Below are 22,649 nucleotides of genomic sequence, written 5' to 3' on the forward strand. Positions count from 1 at the left end.
CCAGTAGAGTACGTGTGGGACATGCTTGGCCGACTAGTTGCAGCCCTTCAACCTCATCCTACATGTCTACCGGAACTTCGGAGAGCATTGCTTTTTGAGTGGTGTAATATCCCCCAAGGTCAGATCGATAATTCGATACTCAGCATGCCTAGGCGTTGTACGGTGCATCGTCTAGGAGACATACAATGTATTAACAATCGTACCAACGATGTAATATTGGTTTTTTGTAAATAGGTGTTTTTTGTAATTTGCTCCAGGAAGAAAAAAAATCACTAATTTTTTTAATAATATCAAATATATAGCATCTTTTTTTGCTCTTTGCCTTTTGTTTAATAAATAAGCTTTACAAATAAGCCAAATTTGTTTTGCTTCTAACTCTTCCTTTGCCTGATTTTGCATTATCCTTAATTTATGGACATGAGTGTATTAGATGAGTGATAAAAAAGATAAAAATGCTTTATTCTTCATCTATTTTTCATTAAAATGTAATTTTAGTATAATTTTCTTTATTTTAACAGCATTCGAATAACTTTACTACATTTCATAGAGTCTCACTCTCTTTGGTAACATTATAAGATATTTTCCCCATCTTCTTGGCATGCCTTCGTGATGTGGTGGTCTCCACCCTGGGCGCATATTCCAGAGGTCCGTGGTTCGAATCCCGGCGAAGGCGTTGCTCATTTTTCATAACTCCTGCTTCCAAAATACCTAATGTCTCTACAGTGGCGCCCGAACTAAAAAAGTGTTGGATGATGATTCACCACACCCAGGATTTGGCAACTGGGTCCTCTAAAACCCCAGTCGCTCTTTAAAAGGGGAAGAATATAAGGTATTTCTCTCGCCTTCTTAGCATGCCTTCGTAGTGTGGTGGTCTGCACGATGGGTGCGTATTCCAGAGGTTCGCTGTTCGATTCCTCCCAAAAATACCTAATGTCTCTACAATATTAACAATTAAAGACGCTAACTACTTAACAAAGATGTAAGACGTAAGCGACTTGTTGCTATATCTTAGAAATTACAACGAAAGGATGTAAAAGACCCATTCATTAAACCCAGATCTAACGTTAAGAGAAGGCACTTCTTGTGCTTACAGAACCACCGGCATTTATGACATGGCTCAAAATTAAAGGACGGAAATTAAACCAAGTTAATTTCAAGTTAGCCGAAGTGGCTATGCAGATAAAATACGTTCGCATTGGCTCTGACCTAATATCTGCGTCACAAGCCTTGTAGCAAAAATAAGTCAGCGCTGCAGATGAACTAATCTGAAGTTGCTAGAATCATTTAGCAACGTGGCTTTCAGTAGGCGGAACGCGCTCTGATTGTAACATCTAAAACCTTTTTTAAGTACTATCTCTTTCTAACTTGTTTGAATACGCCCGAACTAGAAATTAGCATTCGAGCATGAAAATGGAAAGAGAGAAAGACAGAAAACGTAAATAACATGCGAAACTAGTTAATAAAAATAAATGAATACTCTACAATTTGCTAAAAATATTATCCCGAAATTCGCAAACCACCCAATTAAAATTCTTGCTAAATTGCCAACTTAAGACGCATGCAAAACAAAATTCATATTCCAAAAAGGAATAACTTATTTTCGATGCTACAAAGAAGATGAATTCAAGCGAAACCCAAATGTTTGCCAAAAGTATGGGCCTTTGGCGATGACAGATCAGCAAACTGGCATAATTTCCTTTGCAGTCCTGCACCCCCCCCAAAAAAAACTTGAAAGCTTTCAAATTTTATATTACGCCTAAAAGGGAATTTTTTTAACGTTTTATGTGTTACCTTTATTTATTTAATATCATGATCTTCGTGCTTAAACCATAAAATTCAATTCAACAGCAATATCACAAAATAATTTTAAAAGAACATATTTTTTAGAATTTAAGCTACACAGTCTCGCGCGTTGGAGATAAAATGCTTTTTTTTTCCTGCACAGCGTTGCCACTGCTCGCTTTGAAATCGTTCAGATTGTTAATAAAGAAATCGTGTCAAAGTTTTATAAAATATGAAATCAATATTAAAACAAATTCAAAATTCAAAATTTGGGCTTCCAAATGCTCGGGTGAAGGATTACGTTATTCAAAATTTGGTAGCTCTAGGTACCGTTGTTTTTTCACAGTGCGAGAAACATACATTTGTTTATGCAAGTTCTTCATCATTTAATTTCTTTAAATATGATACAGGACGATAATATTTGGTGGAAACAATTTGAAAAGTGATTCAACGTATTTAAGTTTTCAACGCAAAATACCAAAACGAAATTAATAGCCCCCCTGGGCTAAAAATTAACGTGCAACATTGTAAAACTAGAACAACTTTTGTAAAAAATTATGAGACTCATAAAAGCTGTCATATACTTTGTTTTCGCTAAAGATGTAGAGATATCTTGTGCACTACTGGAGCTAACTTTTCTACCTATTCTTTGATAAGATCGTGAACAAAATTTCAGAGTTTAGATAAAGTACAAAATTTCAGACACTGAATTTATTCTTGGCATCAAACTATACATTTTGAGAGCGAAATTACGTGCCCGTGAACTACAATGATATATTTAGATTTGCACCATCATAACCTCCATATTTTTCAGTTACATAGATATCCTCTTTTCCTCCCCATCTTTAATATTAAAGGCACACTGACATTGCTAGCAATGCGACCAGGTTTAAAATAGAATACCACTAATCTCAAAATAGAGTTTTTGCCTCCACGAAGCTTGAGTATGCAGTATCAACATAAACTTTTTTCTGCTTCTTGGAAGGGAGATTGATGTTCATGCCTGTAAAGGCCTGCACGACTGCTTATTTGGAAAAGCCATCATCTTCTATGATAGGATCGCACTCAAGCTCCAGTGGCATTTATATTTTATTTCTAAATCTTTTGAGGAAAAAAATCTTCCGGCAGTATTTCAAAGAGAGTACTGCAAATAATATCCTCCGGAAAGATAAGCGTTAAATACGAAATTTGCATTACCATCCTTTTGATAAAATACTAGAGGATGTAAACCATTGCAGCAAGAACTGATCTCGGAGACCTTACTTTTGGGTAGAGGAAACATCAAGTTCTTGCTGATGTCAGCGACTATATAAAAATTCACCAAGAATGTTTGAAACATTTTACGGTTGCGCGAACTGTTAGAAGAACCATCTGACATATATTTGCTGAACTATCACATTATCAGAAATGACGGAAGCCGCATAATAATAACATGAATAATTCACGTTTATCTTCAAGATTTATCTTTTATTGACTTGCCAGTGCTCAGAAATTGTTAATTTATGCAAATCAATAGCTATGAATTAGAAGTAAAAGAACATTGCCACTTAGTAGAATAAATGCTTTTATTAGCTCAAAAGGGGCAATTTGCCAAAATGGCCAATAATCTTTGTCGTAGATAATGATGATTATTTGCACAAGATTTTTTGAGTACGTCGTAGATGGTGATGCTTACAGTCCTGATAGTTTAAATGCAATCATAGCTATTTAGCACGTATCGTCACTCGTGTTGATATGTATTGTTACGAAATGTACAGGCGGGGTAAGAAGTTTTCCCTGCAAAGCAGTTTTAGGGTTGCCATAAAATGGCAAAGGAGAGCAGGGTAGCCATATTTGGCGAGAAATCGCACATTTGGCGATATAAATTAACTATATACCATGGACGTTTGGAAAACCTTCTGGAACGAATTCTTACCGGTTTAGCTCAGAATGTTCTCGAACACCAGCCAAAAGCTATATAAACCCTGGTAGTACGCGGAGAGTTAGTGTCTCAGTGTGTGTGTGCCTCGCATAGAGTGCGAGAGAGTCAGTATCGAGTTGTTGTCTCATCTAGCGAGTCAATCCCTGCGGAGTCGATCGAGTTGACAGCCGGGCAGCGAGTGCCGAGTGGGTCGTCGAGTGCATCGAAGGAGTCTGTTAGTGTATCGCGGTTAGTGTATCGCGGTTAGTGAGAGAGCATGTTGAGCTCCGGGAACGACTGAACCGAAGAGTCGGGAGCTGTGCTCGTGTGTCGTTGACTGCATCGCGAGTTGTAGCGTGGAGAGTCTCGAGAGTACGTGGAGTTCCCAGAACGACCAAGCAGTGTCGGGAGCTGTACTCCGGAAAGCAGAGTCGGGTGCTTTGCAGGAAGCTGTCTCCACCGTGATAGCCTGATAACCTGAATCACAACCCCTCAAATTACCGACCCATCAGTAAAATCTTAGAGAGATAATTATTTATGAACGTATCAAGGTATGGCAACCCTAAAACTACTTTGCGGGCAAGCCATCTTACGGCGCCTGTACATTTCGTAACACTATTTTAGGCATAATTTTTAGAATAACATACAGTAAAGCAATAGATGCACAGATTTCACTATTAATGAACTGAGAGAGCAGGAGATGACTCGTAAGGTGCGCAAAGAAGCATAATTCGCGACGACGATCACGATATTGGTACTAGGTTAAGAATAGGAAGTTATGCTGCTGCTTCGTTTTTATTGGTTGTTTAAAACTTTGGTTTGCAAATTTTTCTTTGCTATTGGCTAAAAGACTTCAATTTCAGTTCAGAGTTATAGGAGGGGTTAATGCTGAAATGTCGCAATTCAGAAATATTTTTTATCAGCATATTACTATTTTTGTGATAGAGGAGCAATTGAACTAACAAGAAGGCTTAAGAGGCTATTACGAATTCAAGTTAGAATTTTATCTTACATATTCGTTTTTTTTACGTTTACTCTTCCTTTGGATTTTGGATGGATATAAATTAGTGCATTTGGAATGTTATAAATCGATTTTCTATTGATGTATTATTTCGAACTGGGTAAATATTTTTTTATTTCTAATTTATGTATGTTGTTGTTATTATAGCCAATCTCACTTGGTTGACCTATCAACAATAGCTCATGAATTTTATGTTAGCAAGGCACACAAGACTGCATCTGTCATTGGCTTGAGCCAGGAGAAACATAATTGTGATAATAATAATTGCCCAATTCCGCCCCAGTTCTGAAGAAGAGCACCCTATGGGTGAGTCCGAGGGTCTTCTATCTCTCTTTCCTTACCACCAAACCACTCGAGAGAACTTTTGACTCGCCGTATATTTTGACTGCCTCCATGCTGCACAGACACTATACATTTAAAAAAGTTCAAGCTTTCTCAGGGATTCGAACCGAATTTTATGTACACTGCGAAAAAAAAATGGGACAGTTCTATATCTCCCGTTCTACTGGACCAAGTGACAAAATTCAAATTGCGTTTTTTCATGTCTCGAAAGCGCGACTTAGAATATATATTAGATTTAAATGTAGCATTGCTCTAACATAGGTATTTTGACACAAAATCGGACTTTTTCTGAAATAACATACCAGTGTTTTTTCCATATTTCGATTTTACGACTCAAATTATGCCTAGATATTAAATTTTGTAAAATTTGGTGCGAAATTGACGGAGAAATTAAAAAAATTGTCTTGGCGCAATTTGTTTCAGTTTCCGCCAAGAATAATTCACTTGGCGAACTTCTTAATATATGGCAACCAATTTCCCTTTCCCCTCCATTATGCCGGAGTGGAAAAAAAGGCACCTCGTTCTTACCTTTTTACATTGTGCATGAGCGGAAAAAAAGCACAACGTTTCTACTTTCAAATAATTTTAACAAAGTCTCTAAACCACATTTGATGTTTTATCGCTTTCAAGAAATATGTCAAATTTCAAAACGCGCCAATATATGAATTCACGTATATCTTCGGAAGTTTTGAATAACAAAATTCTAATTTTTTGCAGGTATGCTTAGACATCTATTTAAAGATGATGGTAAAAATTTTATAGGTTATAATTCAAATTTTTAAAAAAAATTAAAAATTATTTAAAAATACAAATTTAAAAAATATATCATTAAAATGGGTGAATTTTATTTGTAATAAACCTGAATTTCGAAATGTGAAAGAAGAATCAAATAAGTTTAATAAAAAAAGAGAGATTAATTAGTATATTCCAAACTCAATTAATATTGAGGAGATAAAATTTTGAGAGCTAATGTTTTAAAAACGACCCGTGCGGTTTTACATAAGTTGGTAGTTTGGCGTAATTTAAGTCGTAGAATCGAAATATGGAAAAAAAAAAAGTGGTATGTTATTTCAGAAAAAGTCCGATTTTGTGTCAAAACACCTATGTTAGAACAATGCTATATATAAATGTAACATATATTCCTAAATCGCGCTTTCGAGACATGAAAAATGCAATTTCAATTTTGTCAATCAGCCCTGTAGAACCTGAGATAAAGAACTGTCCAATTTTTTGCGCAGTGTATATGTTACCGTGAAAGACCGAAATTGCAGAATGTCGACTTTCACCAGAGAATGTCAACATTCAGTGAAAGATCGAATATTTCTTTACATTCTTGTACATTCGGACCCTGACCGGAGTATGTCGACAATCACAGATATGCTCTGGTGTAGGTCGAAAAGAGAGGAGTACACTGGTGTGCAAAAATTAAGGATGAGACGGTTTTTTCAATATAACTTTGTACAAAAGCTTTCCAAATCAACACATTTAATACCGTAAGATCCCCAATACGTAAGAACATGAGTAATGTAAGCAACACTTACTAAAAGAGAAATCAGAGGGATAAAAAGAAGCTTTATTGAAAACGTAGCATGGAGCGCAATGCGACTGAAGGCCGAAACATCCCTGTGATGGGTGTCCAGCAAGAAACATCCGATCTTTAATAGGGAATATGATCTCCCCTGACTGCTAGGCAGGTTTCACAGCGTCTGCCGATGCTGACAATGAGGGTGTCAATGAGTTGTTGAGGCATTGGTGCCCATTCGTCTTGCAGCACCAATCGAAGCTCCGGAATCGTTACTGGTGGTAAGGTACGAGCTGCCAAGCGTCTGCCTAGAAAATCCCATACATGCTCGATGGGATTGAGATCCGGAGATCGTGCCGGCCAATCCATACGTTCAATATCCTCATTCTCTAAGAGCTGTTCGGCAGCTACTGTGCGATGACATGGTGCATTGTCGTCCATGAAAAGGAACTGCGGACCCATAGCGCCTCTAAAAGACGCACATATGGAAGAAGAATCTCGTTACAATAACGGGTCCCGTTGAATGAACCTGCGTCGAAGATGTGAAGGTGTGTACGACTACCAAGCATGATGCCTCCCCAAACGAGAACACCGCCACCTCCATACCTGTCCCTTTCAATGATGTTGGAATGATTGCGGCTTCCCCGCTCTCTCCAGATGAGTATGCGATGAGAATCGCTACTCAGACTGAATCTGCTCTCATCTGTAAAGAGTACTCGTCCCCATTCATTGTCTCTCCAATTCCGGTGTTTCCGGCACCACAGAGAACGCCTTCTCCATGGGCAGGCGTTAGAGGTACACACCGTACAGGGCGTCGTGCAAACAGACCACCACCGTGCAGGCTTCTGGCCACGGTAAAACGCGATATCGGTCGTCCAGTCGCCTGTGTCGTGTGTCTAGCGATTTCTCCCGCTGTCTGGTGCCTGTTTCTTCTGGCCTGTAAGGCAATATACCGGTCATCTGCGGGTGTGGTTCCTCGTGGACGACCACTACTAAACTCCCGGATAGCTGTTCCTGTAGTTTGAAATTGTCTCCAAAGTCGTGAAACGATGCTGTGAGCAATTCCGAACTCTGCAGCCACACTTGTCACACTGCGGCCTTCCTCCAACTTCCCAATGATTCGACCTCGGGTAAAAGAATCCACATGTCGTCTAACAGATTGATTATTCGCCATTTCTCGCTGAGGTAGCAAGTCGGTGTGATGTTAACTGCTATACGGCGTGCAATCTCTTTGCCAGAAATACTGATCTTACACCGACAACATGCTTTATACTACTCAGACACTCCCCCATTACGTCTACCTGCATATCTGCGCATGTGCTACCGTACATCACCTTACTTAATCTCCTGATTGGTCTTTCTGTCCGCTCTGCCTCTTCGTTCAGCTGATATGCTAATTTTTTGACTTCGTTCTTAATTTTTGCACACCAGTGTATATGTACACGCTGCCATTCCAAAAGGAAGTGTTCCACAAATAAATGCAGTTATAAAAGCAAGGGCCTCTTGTGCAATTCAAAGTGTCATAATAGTTTAAGTTGTTGCAATAAATAAGATTTGAATCACATAATTTGGTAAGTTTATAACTTCTATTATTTTCCTTTCTCATTTTGAATGTACTGTGTGTTTTAAGTTCTTATATTCTTAAGTTCTTATTCTGAGTCTCAAGTGCGTTTTTCGGCGAATGAATTACGGAGAAGGAAATATAATATTTTTATATGTTTAACATTCACCATTAGTACATGGTGAATGTCGACATTGACCGGTGTAAGTCAGAAATAAGAATATTTGGAAAATATTTCGGACATACACCAAGAAACTATGTGAAAGTTGACATTCACCGGTGAAAGTCGACATTCTCCAGATTTCGGTGTTTCACCGTAACATATATATTCTTTTGTAACTTGTAAAGAAGTCTTGTAACAATAAATGCATCGAATTTAGTAAACTTTGGAATTTGGTAACAAATTTGACCAAATATATCCGAACTTGATAACTCATAGAGTGCTCTGAAACTTCTAGATTGATTGAAATGAACGGTTGGGAAAACTCTAGACATTTTACTACTGTAAATATTACATGAAACAACCAATCTGGAACTCAGTAAAAGTCATTGCTCATCATCAAAGCATTCGTTCATCTAAAATTAAGAAAATAGCCTTCAGTTAAAAGTAAATAGCTACTACATAATTTTTCGCTATTCCTGAAACGTAATAGCGAGTAATCATACATAAGTTTCTTATGATGATATAATAAATACCTCAGCTTCTGGATAGTCTTTCATGGCTGACAAAACGTCTTCTCTGGAGAGGCTGAATAATTCAGAATACCCAACAGATCTTACGTCAGCAGTTCTCCTGAAATAGAAGGAAAAAGTATCGGTCAATGTACTTCTGCAGGAGCAGTACTGGCAACAAGTGCCATCAGAAATCACACCTTCTAGGATTGAACCCGAAACACATATTCTCGATCTGATGTTCACTTTTCTAGCTAAAATTTTGTTAATACGATTGTTAGGATATAATCACTACATCTTGAGAGATTTATTATTTTTATAAAAATGTCTCACCAAACATAACAACTCATTCCATTTATAACCCAAAGTAGGATAAACAACTAAAGAATAATGGTAAGCTAAACTGATACTCGCAGAATAAAATGCGCTTAGTTGTCAGATAAGTTTAAAAAGTCTGTATGATATGTATAGTAATTTAGACAGATCTTGCTCCAGAATCAATAACTGCTTTTTGTTAACAATATATAATAATCTGCATAACAAATGAGCTTCTTACTTAGGTGCTTAACCCGCTTAAGAAGCTCTTAGTAAAACAGCAAGAAAATACACTGGTTATCATAAATTAAGGAAAAATAAAAAAATAGCGATAACTCCCTCAAAAATAAGCCAAACTGTGTAAAATTTGAATATGTTGCCAAGTAAGAGTAGCTGAGTAAAACTGCGATATGCAAATTAGTGGCGCTGCTTTCGGAATACGTCATCTGCGAGGAGCATAAAAGTCCATGTTTCAGAGCAAGCCTACATATTTCACTGTGACAGTGACATCAGAAATCTGAGATAGCCAATTCGTAACCTCCAGCCATCATTTGCCTGCAGAACTGCGATGGAGAGCCATAGGGAGACTAGAGGCAGGACAAAGTCAAACAAAAGTGGCCAGATGGCTAAATGTGAGTCCTTCTGTGGTTCATAGACTTTGGAAGTGATTTCAAACCACAGATTCGGCATCTAAGAGGTTCAGCCAAGGACGGCCAACTGCTACAAGCGCCGATGACCGATATTTGACATTATGTGCACTCAGGAATAGAACCGCTACTCCGATCTTAGATCCTCTCTTGCTGCAGACATCGGAAGGTTCGTGTCAACGTCAACTGTGCGTAGAAGGCTTCACGAAGGTGGTCTGTATGCGAGGCGACCAGCCATTTGTGTGCCGCTCACGTCACGCCATAGAAGAGACCGTTTTCAGTGGGCACGACAACATGCTCACTGGACGCCTGATCAATGGAGGGCGGTTCGCTTTACGGATGAGTCCAGGTTTAGTCTAGAAAGCGATAGTACGCGTTATTTGATATGGAGAGAACCTAGAACCCGTTATCATCCGTCAAACATCCGTGAAAGAGATGCATACAGAAAGGGCAGTGTCTGTGTTTGAGGTGGCATCTCTTTGGGTGGACGTACAGACCTCCATGTCTTTCCAAGGAGAACCGTGAATGCTCAGATTTATAGAGATGACATCCTTGATGTTTATGTGCGCCCATATTCCGGGGCAATAGGTGATGCTTTCCTGTTACAGGACGACAACGCAAGACGACACAGGGCTCGCATCGTAAATGATTATCTTTGTTATATAGAAATTTCGGCACCAATGTTAAATAGCTTTACTTCAAGGTACCATTGTTAAATAAGAAACTCCTATATGTTAAATGTTAAATATGAACCTACTTGCCGTGAAAGGTTTCTACTTCCTCTTAGGGAGGAAACTAAACTCTTAAGAATTTTTGCTAATTACCCAAACTTTTAGTGATCGTATAGTGAAACGGTAAAGCATTTTGCGTTATGAAAAAATGCATCCCGGGACCGCGCCGTGAGAGGATCGAAAACATAAGAAAAACATATATAAGATATATAGGAAAAACATATTAAATATATAAAGAAAACATACTGTAATAGGTTTCCAGATTAAATATCAGTTTGTTGAATTACATCACAATAAAAAAATCTTAACCTCATCTGAGAGTCTAAGGAGAAGTCATCAATTTGTCATTTACCCTTTTTTTTATTTAAATTCATATTAAAAAAAACTTAAGGTTTGTCTGGTAATTTAAAAGGGGAAAGGGAAACAATTTAAAGCCTGAGAATTAATTTAAGAGTCGACGCTGTTTTTACATTCCAAGAAAAATTATTGAAAACCCACTCAAAGTTCAAACACACACACACACACACAAAAAAAAAAAAAAAAAAAAAAAAAAAAAAAAAAAAAAAAAAAAAAAAAAATAGCACTTAACTTGGTTGGACATCTTGAAGTGGAGGACTCGTATCTTAATAAGCGTTGACGTCGGCCGGGCTCATCTTTACACTGGTTCTCATACTGTCGACGGTATTTTACCACTGTAGAACAGAAACAGGAGCACTGCTGCCCAGGACGGCTATCCGCTTGGTCTTGAAAGTCTAAAGTCAACACGCAGGTAACTGGTTTTCATGGTGACGAAACTAATTTTACCTCTATAAAACAGAAACAGGAGCACTGCTGCCCAGGACGGCTATCCGCTTGGTCCTGAAAGTCCTAAGTTAACACGCAGGTAACTCGTTCAAATTTCGCCTCTTTACCAGAACGCGGCAAGGGAGCGTGTTTGCAGCTTCCGGCCTGAAACGTTTTTTCTAGGCAATTACGGCTCGCCTGTTCTTACTCATCCCAAGAGCAAGCTTCACGAGTAACGTCCCAAGTAAGTTCCACACGCCAGTCAGTAAGTGAGTGAATCCAACTCGAATTTCCTTCGTCTCCTTCACAAAACGCGGGCTCCCACTATGGCTTCACTTATCGCCCCCTTAATTTTGGCAAAATTTGCGTTTTCAACTCCAGAATGCGGAAATAAGGGTGATCGCGCATGCGCGCCCTTCTTCACTTAGCCAACAACCGGACCCTCAATCGCCAAAAACCTGAATGACTTACATTGAAAGACAAGTAGCAACCTTTGACCTTTTTGTCACGTACTTCCTCTCTTAAGGGCAACTAACAATGAAAATCCTTCTAGAACATTCTAAAGGACAAAGCGCGCGAAATCATGACTTGACAAAAATTGCCTCCCTTTCCCTGCTTCTTTCACAATGAATCAAAGTTTGTACAAGATTTGCAAATAGAGGAAAATAAATAATATTCTTTTAAACTAAATAATATTCCCAGAAGCATCTGTTTTTCCCCAAAATTAAAGCCTTAAAATAAATAATTCAGCATCAAATAAAATTAAAATTTCCATTAATCAGAAAATCATTCACATAGTTTTTATAACGCTATCAGACAAATTCTCTACACAACATCTTCAACAGGAAACAAATATGCGCATGGAGTGACCAGCTCGATCCCCGGATTTGAATCCTATCGAGCACGTTTGGGATGCTTTAGGGAAACGTCTAGCTGCTCTCAACCCGACCTCTCAAACCTCCTTCACGCTTGCAAATGCTTTGCAAGAGCAATGGCTCTCGCTTCCTATGGAACTGATAGACCGCATAATTGAAAGCATCATGCATCGCTGTATTGCTTCTAGAGGAGATCATATTTCATATTGAAGGTACTTTTCCTATACCAAACTGACACCTTCGATTTGTTCATTTTATACATGTGCTAATTTCTTTACTACCATTTTTGTCTGGTAATTTTTTTATGTTATTTGATACCTTACTATGTGTTGTATATTGTGGGTAAGGTTGATTAAATTCTACATGTAACGTTTTCAGTAATCGTGATTTTTCCTTAATTTATGATAACCTTGTAATTTTATATAACATATTATTCAACCTAAAGGTAAATCTGAAGATTAGGTTGAGCTAATTACGAGTCTGAGCTCTCGGCAATATTAAGCTGTTTTATTCTCTAATCGAGATTAAAAAAATACATTCTTTTCATAAAATTAAGAGCAGAAAAATATTCCAAGCTCTAACTAGTATAAAGGCTCTTTTTAATGGTACAGTAAAACTTCGTTGTTTAAAAAATTTCAAAAACATGATTAAATATGTAATAAATATCAAATGCCTCAAGCATTTATTTATAGGGATTTGCTTTAAATTATGTTTTGCGTTCTATTACATTGACAGCAACGATTTTGAATTTAATTAAACTTTTGATGGTTTTCATAAATTTTGAATTCTATTTTATAAAACATAATAATTTAATGAAATAGTAGGTATACTCATTTTAATCTATATTTATATACGAATTTTTCCCAATAACTCACTTTTCTTGATAAGATATAATTCTTCTTACATTTTTGATAACAACTCTTGTAATCTATTAACTTTTGCTTGCTAGTTTTCTTATTTATTTAGAAAACATTGAATTTTTAAACTTGCAAAATAAGATATTTAAAGTTAAATAAGAAAGAATTTGAAAAGTATTTTTCATGACATTTCATGCAGAATTATGTGTATTTAGGGGAACATCATTTAAACGTGTCGCAAGTTAAACACGAAATAGTAATTTTTGGAAGGTATACAGAGGCTGTTCACACATTTTTTAGACGAAGTATATTGTATTCAAAAACTAAATTACATAAAATTCTTATGTTTTAAATGTTCTATTTGACATACCTTATTCTGAAATATCTTTCGACACCGCAATTTCCAGGATAATAATGCCTTTTGAACTGGCAGAAGAGATATTCTATCCCATTCCTCCCGAACAGCTTTACAGTGTCCTGTTAGGATTTTGGGACAACGTTTGGATAATGCACTTTTTAAAAGACCGAAAGCACAAAAATCCATAGGTGACACATCGGGAGATTTAGTAGGGATATCAGTGAAGGGTATCGCCTTGATACCAGTTCTTTGTTCCATTTCGTTTAGGAAATTTACAGTGGATTTTGATGTGTGACTGCTAGCTTTGTCCTGATGGAGTCTCACAGATGGATGGCACTGTGGGTAAAGCGATGGTATTTTATTCAGAAAAATTGGCGATAAAATATGTTCCCGATAGTATTTGGAGTTAATCTAACTTTTTTTGCACTCTCTTCATTTTTAATTTGCCATTATAAGAAAGACCAGCAACAATCATGAATCCCTTAGGAAAACTTTATTTCGATTCTTTGAACCATGTACATAAATTTTTTTCTCTCCTTTTATGATAATAAATGGCTCTTTTTTGTTACAACCATTTAAATACACCCATGCTTCATCTATTGTGACAATTGTTTTCCATTTTTCTTTGGATAAGTGTTTCTCATATAGAATTCTGCAGCGTGTCCTGCGTTGAGCGATATGCTTGAGAAGAAGACGATGCCTATTGCGTTTTTTCGCTTTCTTAAGATTTAAATCAACGTTTAACATTTTGTTTACAGTGGACACCGAGCATTTTAATGATTTTGCAACTTTCCTTTGACTAGGGGGATTTTCTTTTAACATTAAACAACGTACCTTTGCAATAGTCGAAGATGTCCGTTTTTTCCTTGGATACTTGTTTGCAATTTTCGTCCCACTTGAGGCTCCAATTTGAAGTTGTTTTCCTTTCTTGTTGATGATATTACCTATCGACGCTTTAGATATCACAAAACCATGACTCTCACATCGTTTTTGGATAACGGAGTATGCATATTTCTCTTCGGAAAGAGCGTCAATGTAGCCTTCGAACCACTGCTTTGTTAAATTCGCCATTTTGGATAAAAACAAAACTTTCAAGCCACAGGCGATAATTTTGACTTTTAAAAACATAGTACAATTGCAATTACTTCTTTTGCAGCAAACGAATGTTTATTACCGCTTACGAAAATCGTCTAAAAATGTGCGAACAGCCTCTGTAGAACTCGATGTTATAACAATATTGGTCTACTATATATTAACTACGGCTGCTGTTTATTTGAAGGAGTATGATTTTGTTGAATTAAAAGATAAACATTAAGTAGTTCCTTCTTTAGGATATTACTCAAACGTTATCCATAAAGTTACCACTTAGAACATAAGTGGAAACTTTATGGAGTAATTTTTGGAAAGTATGGAGAATACATAAAGATACCACTGTTGTTAGTCATCGCATTCTTTCCACAATTAGTTATCAGTCACACTTATTATAAAATATGTCGCCTAAAAAATCTCCACTTCACTGACAGCTCACCAAAAACAAAGTTATTAATTGATTGAAGAGGATAATTTTATTATGATAAAGCACACTAGGGCTATCTGTCTAAGGGAAGAACTCTGTGCAGGAATTCCGAAAGGAAACTGATTCACATTCACGCCACACATAGGGAAAATCCTGAAAAAACCCATGCAGTCACCATAATTTGAATATGTGCGTAACTAATAGAACTGAACATGGTCATTCGGCACCCTGGTTAACACTAAATCTGTTAAAGCGTTGCCTTGGTTCCTTTTGAGCATTTGGATTGATTCTTGGTATAAATAATTTTAGTTTCAAAAGCTCTTCAGGAAGCAACTCTTTTTAAATAGGCTGTACATGAGAACTTTTCTGTAATTAATTACACATTACACAATCTAATGAAATGCGGTGATACCAGATAAATGCGTTGGAACACCAACAGTGAAAGATTTCACTGTTCCTCGCTTTAACCATTCATATGTTTTATCGTAGATGCAGTATCAATAAAAAATACAAATTCTAAAAAATGAGCTGTATCAGAGGAGAGGTAACAATTCCAAAAAACTTCTGTACACACTATACTAATCCCTCAATTTTTTTTTCTATTTTAAGTGAACGATTTAGTTTCGCGCGGTAAGATATCATTTTTTTAAAGTAATAATTTTTACCATTATTTCGAGTTTTAGCAGCCAGAAAATGTGCTTACTGTAAGAACTACAAAATGAGAGTAAATGTAAGACAGATTACAATTTACGTTCTTTTGACGGTAATAATTCTGCGCAAATAAGTATTAGAAATGATTTCATAAAAAAAGCAGATTTTAATTTATCGCTCAATGTATTTTATAGTCCGTTCAAAATGATCTTTTTCAATAAAAAGCCTCTCTTGCCATCTTTTTCTCTAAGCTCGGAAACACGTTTTGTTTCTTGAACTCCCTTCAAAACTCACAACGAATTTGCTTTTATTGCATCAGAGGCTTCGAAAAGAAAAAAATATACGATGTCATATCAGATGAAGATGGAACATGCGAAACTGTATTTATTGGAATTTTGGCGAAACATTATTGGTTTGGTTTATTTAATTATGGCAAAGCACACTAGGGCTATCTGCCTGAGGGGAAGGATGCCTCCGTGGAGGACTTTTTAAGGTAAATTGGCTCGTATAAAGGCGTTATCTTTGTTGTTGAGAAGCTAAGTTTCTCTAGATTGGCAACAAATTCACTATTCTGCTGTTTCAAATGTAAACAAGCAATGTCCGCCATCAAAAAAATTATTAGGCTTAGCAACACTTAAACAACTTTAAAATTGTTGATAATTCTAAACATATTGCATACAGATTTACTAAAGGCATAGAAACCTTAACCGGAAGATAAAAACAACATAATTCAATCATTTTTAAAGCAAAAAATGTACAATTTACAAACATATACGAGTAAAGAAACTGAGATCACTGAGCCGGGTAACAGAGTGGATATATATATAAATATATTTTTATATGTTTGGTGCGGCCGATTGCAACCAAAATACGAGGTGCACATCTACATGTTGTAGCAGTCCTATATACAAAATTTTAACGTTCTGAGGCTACTCGTTTTTGAGTTATGCGAGATACGTACGTAAACACGTACGTAGATACGTTCGTACAGACGCGACGAAAAATTCTCTTCAGAATTCATTTTAAAGCAGTTTTATAATTTTTTTTGGAGGAAAAGAGTCTTTTAGTCTGTCCTTAAGTGCAGATATCACGCAAAAACATCATTAAATTGCATTCGATAGCGATCAAAATGGATATTTCCGTTGAAATATGCTGCCTGAAACTTTTCGCGATTACAATACTTTCTTTTTACTTCGTACAAGGAAGTAAAAACATATTATTGTTATTTTAAGTAGCAAGTACACGAGAGAATACATTGTGACATCACAAGCTAAGTTCAACCCATCTATGACGTCACTACGCTCCGCCTTCGCAATTTTGTTAAGGAGATATTTTAATGTAAAATATAAAACATAGTTTTGCACTTATCGACGATGCATACTTACCAACTACAAAGGCTGATATCATAAAATACTTCATAATGAATTTATTGTAGCTTTCTCAACAAATACATGATTTAAGAAAAGATTCACTGCTATCTAATTTATAAGAGAATAATTGAATAAGAAAAGCAAAATAAGGAACTTTTTACCTCGAATTTCAAACACGAAGCATGTGAAAACTTACCCCCCAAAAAATTATCCCAAGAGAAGACATGCTATCGTTTTTCAAGATTTACTTTCATAATGTTTGAAATATAAATGGTGAAAAAGATTCCATGTCTTTTCTTTTTGCAGTTTTAAATCCAGACTGATTTATGGTCTAGACATTCGAAAGTCATTATTCTTAAGATAACTGGGAAATAATACTTCTTAAGGTAATAGTTTCCTTAATTTTTACGAATTTAAGGCACTTTATCAGTTTGCCAGTTGCATTTAGTATTGAGAGTAGTACTAGAAGCAGTTTCCTAACGCACCCTGAAATTAGGGAGCAAACAGAATATTAAATTCATTGTATCTCACGAAATCAGAAAAATATCGGTGAAGTATTTAAAGTCATTTGTAAAGGAATTTATATTCAATCATTTAGTGTCGGACAGGAAAATAAGTTCTCAGTTTTAGTGTCTTTATTATAAAACAATTGTACAGGATATTTTTGTACAGACTCGGAACAGCATTATGCTTTGAACCACTCACTATAAGCGGCGTGTCTCTTTTCAAATTGTTGCCACTAAATATTATGGCCCTGTATTATATTTAAAGAAATTAAGTAATGAATAATCTGCATGAATGTATGCATGTTTCTCGCATTGTGAAAAAACAACGGTATCTAGAGCCATCCAATTCTGAATAACGTAGTCCTCCACTCGAACATGAGCAACTGGAAGTCTTGATTTTCATTAAGAAACTTCTACAGTTCAACAGGTTCACTTCTGTATGAAAGACTGGAGTAGTAGTAACTACGCAAGAGAAGGGTTAAAGTACCCATTATTAGCTCTTTAAAATTTACAATGCGTCAACTCGACGCTAACAAACTTCACCTCTTTTTAAGCGGTAATTGAAAATCAAGTAACGAAACTAAAATTTGAAGATATTACCAAGTGATAGACTTAACCTACGGGGCTCAACGATGTCCCGTTACTTAAACCCGCTTCGAAACTAGTGGCAGCAAGTAAATGGAACTATGCCACGTGAACCAGCAATAAGCAAACGTATTTCCATCGGAGATGGCGGCTGTAGCCTAACTCCACCCCCGGGGGGTCGACGTAGAGAATTCTGCGAAGCTACTAGCTAGGATCTGTACCTAGGCAGTCTCGGCCCCGGGGGGTATAAAATTTATGAACTTGGTGGTTCTGAAGGCCCTGGGAAAGGTCACGTATTGGCCGGCCTCGGGATGACAGGTGACAGGTGACGGACGGAGACGCCTGGTGTTTAACACAGGTAAACAGGCGTGTGTCCCACGCCCTCCCCTATCTAGGAATAACAACTCCTTGGGGCCTCGTGAGGCTGCCTCGGGTGTTTATAATACAGATATAAAGATCAATACATGGTCAAACAGGGGCTGAGGATTATTGTTTGACAATGGTTACGTGACAATAACTTTGTGGGTGTGCATGGCCATTGGAATAACACAGATACATAAAAATATACAAAACAAATACAAGAATAGATACATGTACAGAAAAAAACAAACAAATACTAAAAGATACGAACATAAGGATGCATTGATATTAAGATAAATATGAAGAGAGACACATATGTAAGATACAAGAGTAAAAAAACTAAAATACTAAGAAAAAAAAAAATTAAATGTTTTAGATTTTAAATTACGTCTAAAGGGGCGTTTTTTAACATTTTGTGTGTTACCTTTCTTTATTAAATATCATGTTCCTCGCACTTGAACCATAAGATCCAGTGCAACAGCAATATCGCAAAATAGTTTTAAAACGAGCATATCTTTAGAATTTCCGATACAGAGACTCACGCGCTGGAGATAAAAATGTTTTTTCTGCACAACGTTGCCATTGCTCGCTTTGAAATCCTTGAGTTTGTTAATCAAAAATTCGTCAAAGTTTTAAAAAATAGGAAATCGATCATAAAACAAATTTCAAATTTCAAATTTGGTCTTCCACATGCTCATATACGTTGGAGGATTACGTTATTTAAAATTCGATGACTCTATGTACCGTTGTTTTATCACAATACGAGAAATATACATACATTTATGCAGATTTTTCATTATTTAATTTCTTCAAATATAATGCAGGACTCTAACATTTTGTGGCAACAGTTTGAAAAGTGAACCGACATTTATGAGTCCGACGCAAAATGCTAAAACGAAACTAATAGTCCTTCGGGATTCAAATCCCTTTGGACTAAAAAAAAAAAAAAAAAAAAAAAAAAAAGCTAAAATACAGAATGGGGTAAAGGGAGTCATATGTGTATTGCTGGTATCCTTGTGGTTGTAAATGTGCTGTGAGTACTTAAACACAGAGATGAAGCAATGAGTACCGGATGTAGAGTTATCGTGCAAGGAGTTAGTGTTAGAGTTCGCTGAAAGTACAGTCTGCTTTATAGTTCAAATTTGCAAGCGTTCAGGGTACACTAAAGTTTAGTGTTTACTGTGGTACTAATAGCACTAAATTTGGAATTTGGCACTGGCATGTTCTGAGCAGTGTGGATCCGTAGCCGGGGGGAATCCTCCGATGGAAGGCATTCGCTTCCGATGTTTGCACGGTGAGGACGGGCGTTGTCATCCATAAACACAAATTGCGCGCCCATGGCGCCCCGAAACAAAGTACATGTTGTTCCAGAATTTACGTCCCGATAGATTTGGCTTGTCATGGTTCCAATTTGAACATGCAGATCAGTTCTGGAACCCAGAATAATTCCACCCCAAACGAGCACTCCTGCACCACCGTAACGGTGTCGTTCAATGATGTTTTCTTGGTGGTAACGGGTACCTGGAGCTCTCCATATGAACGTCCGGTGAGAATCAGACTGCAAGCTAAACCTGGACTCGTCGGAAAACATCACACAAGCCCACTGTTGCGGTGTCCACAATGCATGCTCTCTACTCCAGGCTAACCGCAGGCGACAGCGAGTTGCAGTGGAACGCATCTGGCAGGTCTACGAGCATATAGACCAATCTGCCCTAAGCGTCTGTACACGGTCTGCCTTGAAATTGTCGTACCAGTGGCTGAAGAGAGCTGACGAGACAGGTCTGAGGGTGTGCTCCGCCTGTTTCGTTTGGCAGTTACTGCCAAATACCGGTGCTCATTCGGCGTTGTAACTCTGGGGCGACCTGTGCTGTAACGTCTACTCACATTACCATCATCTTGGAATCGTTGCCAAAGCCTGGAGATGACACTCTGGAGAATTCCAAGTTCGTCTGATACTTCCAGTTGTGTACGCCCACATTCCAGACGGCCGATAATTCTACCAAGTAAAAAATCATCCAAATGCGTCTTTTGTGTCATAACTATTCGGTTATTGCACTGAAATGCTTAAAACGCCTGCGAACAATTTTACTTCTTTGCCTGTATTCATTATATATCACTCTTACACTCTTGTCATTGTGACATACCATCGGTGTCATCTGGTTACTTCCTGAAATTTGCATATGATTTTTAAAGATGTGTGTAATGATTTTACAGGTGATATATTTATTTTAGAGTTCGATTTCCGTGTGACTCCGAATTATCCTTAATTTATGGACATGAGTGTATTATGCCAACAGTTAAACGTGCATCGGGCTACTACGCAGCTTTTAAGATTTTTGTAATTTTGCTGTGGAATGTATATGTTGTAAATGCGAAGAAAATGATGAATATTATAAAGTTAAAAAGATAAAACAAAAGAAAAAAGGTTAGCAGGAGTGAATGCAACAACAGACTGGTAGACTGCGATCTTAGAGAGAGCGTAAAATACTTTAGCAAACCTTCCCGGGTAACCGTTAAAATCTTCAACCTTTCAGATTTTTTTTATTTGTATTTTATAAAACTTTAATGACTTTTTTTTGTATTTTTTCTTGAAAAATAAATCAAATAAAGCGGGCTTTGAAACTACATTATGTCATCCATGAACTTCCTGAATCTGCATGAATAAAAACTTCCTCATTTAGATTAAAAAAAAAGTTATTTTTTAAAGTAATTTTCTACAAAGGAAATTCCAAGTAGTAAGTCATTCTTTTTCATATTGTCGCATGAAAATGGTTCTTAGAGATCTTAAAAACCTAAATATAATAAGTGGGAAGACTTGGAACTTCATTCAGAAAAATAACAATGTTTATAGGTAAGATAGAAGCTATAAATAAACAAAGAAAACGAGAGATTATGCAAAATTCTTCTTAACACGGATGAATTATCGCAGATTATAAAAGTCACTCACAGAACAAAGTACAAAGAAGTAATCACGAAGCGGATTTGTTTATTTAGTTATGGCAAAGCACGCAAGGGATATCTGCCTAAGGGAGGGATACCTTCCTTGAGGATTTTCTAAGGGAAACTGGCTCATATACTCGTTACGCATAAAGAAAGTCACGAAAACACTCATGCAGCCAGCCCGTTTGTCTGGAATCGAACCCAGGTCGGAACTACCAGTGTTCAGCGACTTCAGCGCTCGGTCGCTGGTGGCCTAATCACCGAGCCGAAAGCGGATTGCTGTGAAAAAGACCTGAGATTAGACCTAAATGACTAACCACTTCGTACAGCCTCCTATTTGTAGGGCTAATTAAGGGAGAGAGTAAGGACTTCAGGAAGCTTTGAGAAAAAAATGCCTTTTAGTCGTGAACTGTTCGAAAGTTGTCGAATATTTGTCAAATATTTCCAACTTGGCAACAAAAGTTGTCCCCAAGGTTTGGTGGGAGAGTTTCTCTCCGTATCTTCGGTTTTGCTTGAATTATTTTTAAAATTTTAACATCAATGGATTCGAATTATAAGATCTACAATATAATACGAGAAATAAGCACATAAGCACAATACTTGGACATAGGTTGTAAATTAAAATAAACTATATATTAATAAAAATACAAAATCACGATACAAAATGCATTACATAAATAAGCAAGCAAATGAAAATAATGCAACACATTACAGAAGTACATAAAACCTAAATTCTAAACAAAGAAATGCAAATGTTCACAAAATTTAGAACGATGCTAAAGATCTCTTTCAAGAAATCTCTTCGATAATGCGTAAAAGTAATCCTGGAAAGATTATCACGTTTATTCGCTTGATGAATATAGATGAGGAAAACTTGTGTTTTAGGGGCCGTATACAAAGTGAATCTTTCTAGGTTTTGTTCGATACAAATTTCTTAATTTTAGCATTTCTACTAATGAGAGATTGAAGTCCATGCCTTTAGAAAAATGTTTATTTAATGCAGAAGAGTTAACTGCAAATTTGCATTTGGAAGACCCTTTATGGTATAGTTTTATACTGTTTCCGCTAATTTTTAACGATGTTTTAGTAAAATTAGAATGGGAAAAACATTTTTACCGCTAATTGTTGATTCGGCTATGGAAAGCCCTTTTTCCATTGACATGTTTTTCTATGACTATTGCAAATTTGAATTCTCATATATTTTTACTAAAATATGCCAAGTCAAAAAATATTGTTACGAATTTTGTACTTAGGTGGGTAATTTTAGTACAATTGTACGAAAAATTGTTGTATTTTTCTGTGTAATGCTTTACGCTTTACGATTTTGTCATTTCTGGTGTACAACTTCAAAGAGT

At 36.7% G+C, this 22,649-nt stretch overlaps 1 protein-coding gene across 1 annotated transcript in view; it reads right to left on the reverse strand.

Annotated features, from left to right (window-relative positions):
• The window catches only part of LOC118195192 (uncharacterized), a 456,481-nt gene that overhangs the window by 90,923 nt on the left and 342,909 nt on the right, over positions 1-22,649 (reverse strand). Inside the window, exon 11 of the mRNA XM_085816481.1 lies at positions 8,825-8,921. Within this exon, the coding sequence (XP_085672607.1) occupies positions 8,825-8,921 (97 nt within the window). The remainder of the gene's footprint in view (positions 1-8,824; positions 8,922-22,649) is intronic.

This window comes from Stegodyphus dumicola, chromosome 5 (genome assembly GCF_044657685.1).
Source record: "Stegodyphus dumicola isolate Sdum_Otavi_A_Nest chromosome 5, ASM4465768v1".
Taxonomy (NCBI): domain Eukaryota; kingdom Metazoa; phylum Arthropoda; class Arachnida; order Araneae; family Eresidae; genus Stegodyphus; species Stegodyphus dumicola.